The sequence below is a fragment of the Eutrigla gurnardus genome (genome assembly GCF_963514095.1).
Source record: "Eutrigla gurnardus genome assembly, chromosome: 13".
Lineage (NCBI taxonomy): Eukaryota > Metazoa > Chordata > Actinopteri > Perciformes > Triglidae > Eutrigla > Eutrigla gurnardus.
This window is the reverse complement of record NC_139936.1, coordinates 23195387-23203674: the sequence shown is the minus strand read 5'-3', so window position 1 is coordinate 23203674 and position 8288 is coordinate 23195387. Positions and strand designations below refer to the sequence as shown.

The 8288-nt window shown below is 44.6% G+C and overlaps 1 protein-coding gene across 1 annotated transcript; it reads left to right on the top strand.

The window, feature by feature from the left end:
- Positions 1-592: 592 nt before the first annotated feature.
- On the top strand, positions 593-6948 carry lrp13 (low-density lipoprotein receptor related-protein 13; the record flags this gene model as incomplete). Its single annotated transcript, XM_084025724.1, has 15 exons — positions 593-620; positions 696-886; positions 997-1183; positions 1754-1966; positions 2309-2492; positions 2601-2802; positions 3026-3190; positions 3391-3591; positions 4081-4621; positions 4730-4849; positions 4957-5064; positions 5191-5424; positions 5523-5901; positions 6057-6165; positions 6255-6948. 15 exons carry the CDS (start codon positions 593-595, stop codon positions 6276-6278), a joined length of 2886 nt encoding a protein of 961 aa, XP_083881850.1. The 3' UTR covers positions 6279-6948.
- Between the last annotated feature and the right edge of the window lie 1340 nt (positions 6949-8288).

The following is an 8288-nucleotide window of genomic DNA, read 5'->3' as shown; positions in this document are numbered from 1 at the left end:
CTCATGTGGCCGGCAGGGTTTCTCCGTGTCGGTGTGCTTGACGGTGATTTACAGCCAAGTACTGAGTTTCTAACACATCTGGCCTCCCTGTTGCCTCAGTTTTCAAATAAAAATGTTGAATTGTAAAGTACCCGATGACGGTAAAATAAACCAATGGTTCCTCTTTAGGATTGTCCGGTGACTCCACTGAAATGTGGCGAGTTCCAGTGGTCGTGTAAATCCAAGTCAAAGTGCATCCCTACAGCCTGGAGGTGCGACGGCATGAAGGACTGCGACGATGGCAGCGATGAGACGGAATGTGAGTAGCTACACATTATAGAGGGGAGGAAGGTGGAATTGTTTGACCATTGATGGAAAATAAAGTGAGAGCGTCATCATGACTGCACGTCTCCAGTTCAAATCCAGCCGAGTGACTTATTATAGGACGTTATCCCATCTATTCCCACGTTTCCTGTCCGTCTCAGTGTACCATCTAATGTAGTCAAAAATCCCCAAAAGTGATCTTAAGTGTGATTTGGTATCGTGTAGAAAAAAGGGAAAGCTTTTTAGTTGACTTCAGGCTAAGACTAAGATAAAACTCATACGGTTAAACATGTTTGAACTGCATCAATTTCGGGAAGGTTTCCTTTTTATTTCAAAATGTAATTGAATACTTACAATTGTGGCTAAACGTGAAGTGTGTGTGTGCTTACCAGGTGGGGGGGTGACATGCCTACCTCACCAGTTTCAGTGTGGCAGCCAGGAGTGCCTGGATCCAGTCCTGGTGTGCAACAGCATCACCAACTGTGCAGACGGCTCAGACGAGGGAGGCAGCTGCCAGATAAAGTGTACTGAAGCAGATACCAGCCGCTGCTCCCAGAGCTGCTACGCTACACCACAGGGAACGGTGAGGAACCTGCATCTCCAACTTTGTGTGTGTGTGTGTGCTTGACGTTACCAGTTGCATCAAAGCAAAGTGTTGCAGCTCCTGACTAGTCCTTGGTTCTTGCTGGGCAGCGTTGTCACTGTGCAGCAGGGTTCAGGCTCACGGAGGACGGGGTGAGCTGTGCTGATATTGATGAGTGTAACGGCCGGGACCCAGGCGTGTGCAGTCAGCTGTGCATCAACACTCGAGGCTCATACCAATGTGACTGTCACCCAGGCTACATAATGGAGGCGGATGGACACCACTGCAAGATCACTGGTAAACACCTTTTGGTACACGGTCCTTTTATTGGACCATCCAACAGGGTTTGTGTTGCAGAAACTTGATTGAATAGTTAATATTTTTGTAAAAGACATTATTCATACAATTCACTTTGTTGCAGAGTTTGATGAAGAAAATCCAACTATCGGCACCTGTAAAACTCGCAAACTAGGATATTGTTCCGTACCAACAAAGTGTAAAGGTTGACATAATCACGTTGCTAAATGCCAGACTAGCGACCCCCCCCCCCCCTTCAAGTCTTTATGCTGAGCTAACTGTATTCTTTCTGCAACTTCATATTTGACAGCCACAAGAAATGTTCTCGATCTTTTGCCAAGAAAGCAAAGTTGTTTTCTTTTCTTCCAAAAAGGACATACCTTTAATATTTTGAAGTCTATATAAACAGTTGTCTTTTAGTTGAGATGGACTTGAACATCTTGATAAAATGTAACTGATAAGTTATAAACTGGTAGTGACTCAATAAATGCATCCGCTCTGTTGGACTATTCGGATGGGGCCAACAATAACTATGGGCACCATAATGCTGATCGTCTTCTCGCCCTGCAGGTGAACCCTTCCTATTGTCGTCGGTCCAAACAGACCTGTTCTTGTTTGGCCTGCGCAGTGGCAGCCTAGATGTGTTATCCTCCCCTGCCCACAAAGCAATCCTCACCCTGGACTACGACTGGAGGGAGCAGAGGGTCTTTTGGGACAGTCTGGACACTGAGAGCATCCGGTGGTCCTCGCTGGACCAGAAGACCACAGGAACTGTGATTAAAGGTCGGTGCAACAGTTTGTTAACCTGGCATCCTCTTTACAGGTCTCGGCTTTAGTTTAGGTATTTACAATAGTCTCCAGATCTAAAACATGCTGCCAAAAAAATGACAAAAAATTGGGTATAATAGCTGAGTCTAAATACAGGATACTCATTGAATAGATAATGGAAGTATGAGGCCTTTTGGCAGATTATTCAGTATAAAAGGTGCACTATGAGACATTTTTCCTGGTTTGATTCCGATTAATGGAATGTGGAGTCTTCACACATTTCTTGATATTGATGCAGAGAAGTGGGTATTCACACTTGCACATTAGGATAAGGCATATGACCCCTCGTTTCCACAGGTGTCAGGGCGGATTCTATTGCTGTGGACTGGCTCGGGAGGAACCTGTACTGGATCGACGGAGTGAAGAGTCAGATTGTTGCCATCAGACTGGCCAAAGCTACTGTGAAGTCACTGGACCACAGCGTCATCCTGGATGAAGACCTGGACCAGCCGCGCTCCCTAGCACTGCTGCCACAGAAGGGGTCGGCATGACTATTTCTCTCCAAACTGAGCTTCAATGTTTGTTAAAAACCTTTTGAAGATCGGTATGGAGTGTTTTTTTTATTGTATTTTTTTATTTATTTTACAAGGTTGATGTTCTGGACAGAGATCGGTAATGTAGTGAAGATCGAGCGTGCTGGGATGGACGGGTCAGAGAGGACTGCAGTGGTGAACTCCAGTCTGGGCTGGCCGGGCGGCGTGGCTGTGGATGCAATGTCTGACAGAGTCTACTGGACGGATGAAAGGCTGAGGGCGATCGGCTCGGCAACGTTGGATGGAAACGACATTCGTGTAAAGCATTTTAGAAGGGGGATGATTTCTGGTCCTAAGACCTTGAGAGAATTTCTACTTCCGTTTTGGCCTGGGTCTATCCTAATGCTTGTTGCAGGCTCTTCACAATCTGCTACAACTCAAGTTATTCTTACCAAGAGTGGCACTTCATGGGAGTCTTGTATAACTGGCCTGAGCATGGATTTCATGTATACAGTCGTATAACAAAATGTGTAATTTTCAGATTCTACAGATGAAGGAGACCACAAACCCATTCTCCCTGGCAGTGTTCAATGACATGCTCTATTGGTCTGATGTTAAGAAGCGAGTTGTGTTTGCCGCACATAAAATCTCTGGCAAAAACAGACAAGTGCTCTTGAAAAGACTCAGACAACCGTTTGGTGTGAAGGTGAGTAAAAGTTCAGATTTGAGGACGTTTAGGCATGGGTAGAAACAGGGCACTCATCACTTGACAGCTGTGACATTGCTTGTTCGATCATATGAAGATATTAATCTGTTTTGGGAAATTATGTTTTTTTTGTTTGAGTGAATCATAAGATGGGGAAAAAGTTATTAGAAACATTGTGCTGCTCCCTGCTTGGTTTGCAGGTCATCCACCCGATGCTCCAGATGGACATTGAGAACCCCTGTGAGAAGGTGGTCTGTTCCCACATGTGTGTGTTGGCCCCAGGACCCAAGGCTGTGTGCAAGTGTCCCTCTGGACTTCAACTGGCAGAGGATGGCCTGACCTGCTCCAGCCTGGTCGATTCAGCGTTCCTGCTGATACTGTCTCCCTCCACCATCACCCAGGTATTTATCATGTATAAAAGTGTTATGTGGTATAATTTGCTTTCAAAAGCCTATATTTTGGATGTATTACCTTGTTTGTAATCATGAGTTTATGATCTCAATCTCTAGTTAAATGGTCCATTTAGAGTCTTGGACCATACAGCAGGGGATGCTTTAGGGCGTGGCTACCCATGTGATCGACAGGTTGCTACCAAGGTGTCGCTACTAATGCAGTTGGCTGCTAAGATGATTTCAATACTTGGCTGTGAAGTTAAATTATGGTAGTCACCTTTTGTGAAAGGCTTCATACCTGAATCCAGCCACTTAGAGTGCAGCCCATCGCTGCTGCCCAAATATGGTCACTTCTGTTCACTGGCTGCAAAAATTCCAATATGGCCTCAAGTTTTGTATTTTTTGCTTTGCCCACAAAGCAATGGACCGATGTCACAATTACTTCCTCCGCTGCTTTTATACGGCCTATGGTTACCTCTCTCCCATCTATACTCCTAGATCTACCTGCAGTCGCATCTCGCAGCAGCAGAGCTGAAGGGCTGGCCTGAACACATGGCCCTGCAGGTGCCCAGCGTCAATGAGGCAGCCATCATGGATTACAGCCTACGGGAAAACACGGTGTTCTTGACGGACGACGGCACAACTTCACTCTGCTACTTCAACCTGAAGGAGTCGGACTTGTCGTCTCAAGGCCAGCTTCTAAAACTCCTGGGGAACACGATCACCGCCATGGCGCTGGACTGGGTAACGCTCAATATCTACTGGAGCAGCAGCAAACAGCCCCGCCTGCAGGTCACCTCCATCAACGGTGCACACACCGCTGTTGTCATAAAGGAAGGTATCACTAGAGTAGAATCCATCGCCCTCCATCCTCCCAGTGGAAGAGTTTGTTTCACCAACCAGGGTACAGGCACCGTGGCTACAGTAGAGTGTGCCAACATGGACGGTGCTGGGCGGACTGTGGTGTGGAAGGATGCGGTCCAGCCCGCATCTCTGGTCTTCTCCAGCAATGGGGATACAATTTACTGGGCTGACAAAGGTAATTTTCTTTTCTGTTAATTAATTTACTTTTTTTTTCTGAAGTAAAAATGGAACAAAGCTGTAATTAGTACAGAGAAACTGCAACATGACTTGGATTCTTGCCCAGATTCAGGGACCATTGGCTCGGTCCAGCTTGATGGATCTGGATACAAAGAGTTGAAGGCTGAGGATGGCCTGGTTGCTGTGGCCCTGAGTGATGACTTACTGCTCTGGATGACTGTCAAAGGTAATGGCACATATAGTATACTCTATATAAAATTAGTTAATAACATTTTACATCGTTTACTCGGATGTCTAATGTAGCAACATTACTTTGTTGGCCCTTTCCTTCAGACAAGACCAGGCTCTGGTACAGAGATGAGCAGCAGCAAAACAAGCTGTGGTTTGAGGTCAGCACAAGAGTGGTCAACTTAAAGGCATTCAGCAAGTCCAGTCAGACTGGTATGTAAGAACCACACGCCATAACCATTCTGGTCTTCCACATGTGAGCGCACTGAGGTGGTAAATGTCACCTAGCGCCAAACATCACAAACTCCATTTGACTGTCTGCTGACCTGTTTTTCCCAGGTTCAAACCAGTGCACGGAAAACAACGGCAACTGCCAGCACTTATGCCTCGCCACCCCAGGAGGTCGGACATGCAAGTGTGCCTATGACCACATCCTCGTGAATACCACCCACTGTAGCCCAGAGCAGCGCTGCCCAAGTGGCAGCCGGCCGTGTCTGGATCAACTCTCATGCCAGCCGGCTGAGAAATTCTGTAACGGGCAAGTTGAGTGCTCTGACCATTCAGATGAGAACTGTGAGTCTTTATACCTCATTTAATAATAATAAATACAAGAAAATAGATGTAATGATGATCTAAACAAACATGAGTTCTTGGCTGTCCTCTTTTCTTAGGTATCGGTGAGAAGCAGTGGCCCGGAGCCAAGGTCTCTGCTCCTGCCCAGCCCTCCTCTCCTCCACATCGGTCTCCCCTAACTCCTCTCTCTGAAGTCACTGGTCTGAAGGCCACCCTGAATGTAAACGGTCAGCTGAGGAACCTGGAGGCCCAGCAATGCAGCCAGACACGCTGCAGTGGCAACGGCCGCTGTGTGGAGACAAATGGAGACATCGCATGCGTGTGTTCGCTGACCTACACCGGCGACTCCTGTCAAGACCATCTCCTGAAGACCATGCAGGGTCCCATAATCTACGGCGCTGTAGCACTCTGTGCAGGACTGGTCGTCATTGCTGTGATGGCTGTGGTAGTTAAGCGGAGGAAGAATGCCAACACAAGGTTTGTCTGACTATAAAGATGTACATTTATAGGTTTAGTCTGTAATTTAATTTCAAGACGTTGTTTAAACCGTCTGCAGCCACACCGTTTGACTAACAGTAGATTTTATAGAGGGCACAGGACCATTTTTTTGTTTCACCTTTTCCTTCCTGCAGGAGAGAGAACCCAGCAGCAGTGAAGGAAACGAGTATGACAAACCTGGAGAAAGACGCCGAGACCACCCCAAGTACACAAACTGACCCAGCAGACTCAACGAAACCAGAGGTTGGCCTCCAAAACACTCTATAAACTAGCAGGTTCCCAGTGTGTTACTCTGCTTATGGGATGGATATCTGACTCTTCTTTCTTTGCAGGAAGCTGTATCTTCTGTGGACTGACTTTCTTCATGGGCGAGCAAAGTTTTAAATAAACTGCATTTTCCAGTTTCCTGTGACGTTACTTCAGCATTGTTTACAGTGTGTTGGACCACCAGTGTTGAATCTTTGACAGACTGTAAATGATAATTATGGAGAAGAGTTGAACATTGTTCAGTGATCCAAAGGGCGTTTCCATGGTAGCCGGTGGGTAGTGCCAGGAAGTCAGTGGGTAACTGAGGTCTGACCACGGGGGGGGGGGGGGGGCTTCTTCTGTCCTAATGGCTGAAACTATTGGCAACTTTAGGATTCCTTACAAAGAACTGTAAGATTAGCACTGAAGGAAGCAAATTAAAATGACTAGTTTTGTGTAATCTCTGACCTGAAGGATGAGAGACTGCGGCTGATTCTCAAATTAATCTTGCGGGCAAATCTTCCCACATGTTGCACCTCGGTAAAGATTGATACTGCATCTATCCATTGCCTCATCTGCAGATTGGCTTCAATAATTCTATGAAATGTCCAATAGCTCAAAATGAATAGTGACTCAAATACCTTGTTTTCTCTGATAAATATCAAATATTCAGTTTAGTTATTATAGCCTACAAGGGCATCTATTTATTTGTATAGCACATTTCATACCCAAAAGCAACCAAACTGATTTAGAGATTGCACATAAAAGGTATGGTTAAAAGCAAACCAAAGCTCATTTAATTAAAAACGATAACGTGACAAATTTGAACAAATAAAACTGCTAAACAGGTCATCAAAGTAAGTTATCAACATTATCTCCTGCTTTAGCACTTCCAGATTTGAGCAGCATAAAAGTGGCTTCAGTGTCTCGTTCTACCTCTGGGAAAGGCCAGTAATCCAGAACCAGCCCAACTAAGAGGTCTGTAAGGTTCGTATCGGCCCGGAGATCTGATAAGTAGTTCGGACCTAAACCACAGTGATTTATGGACAAGTGGTAGAATGTTGAGGTTAATTCTGTAGGAACTGGGGAGAACTGGAGTAATGTTGAGCCTTTCTGGTTCCAACCCTGGCGGCAGCAGTCTGGATCAGCTGAGGTATGGAGAAAACCAGCAATCGTTTATTGAGAAACGGGTTGTAAATAATGAGACAATGTTGATTATGGGGATATGTGTAGCTGGTGTGAATATAGGAGGATATGTTATGTTTCTGTGGACAAACGGTATATTTGACTGCAGGAAGACGAGCTGTGAAATTAGTGCATACTATGACACGTATTTAAAGTCTAAACTGAATACTTCCCATTGTTCACACCAAAACCACAATACATGTTTACTTTGCTTATGAATAGATGCATCTGCTGAACTTGTTATCTTTCTTAGACTTTTCAGCACCATCTAATTAAGCTGTCTGGGGTAATTAATGATTTGTTTTAGTGAGGCAGGGCTGAAGTGAATAATGCTAAGGTCTACGGATGAATTATTGGTTTATTGTACCCACTCGTATCAACAACCATATAAAAGATGTCCAATGCAACACTAAGAAGAAATGAGCATTTCTTGTTCAGCTTTTGTCAGAGTTGAGACATTTCACACTCGTGTGCAGGGATTAGACTCGACATATCAAGGTAGGTCTTGAAGCAGGAATGCTATATTATACAAAATATCACAGCCGAACACTCTACCATGTAATATTTAGTTTTGTTGATACTTTTGTTTTGCTCATGCTAAAGTTACAGTATATTGTGAGAGATGGGGTTGGGACGATATGTCACATTTGGTCATGGATCGGGATGAAAAATGCTCAAAATATGTTAACTGTGAATTTTCATTATCAGGATCACCGTAAATATCATCAGATATCACTTTAAATTGCTGTCTTGCTCGCTATCATGGCAGAAAAGTGAAAACTATAGAGTATCATGTAATAAACATTATCATATTATTACCTTATTTAAGATCCCTACTTTAAAGTAGTATAAAAACAATGAATCTCCATTATACGTCGAAGTAATGTGAAATGTTAAAAATAGAAAATGTATTGTCAGGAAATGTACTTGGAGAA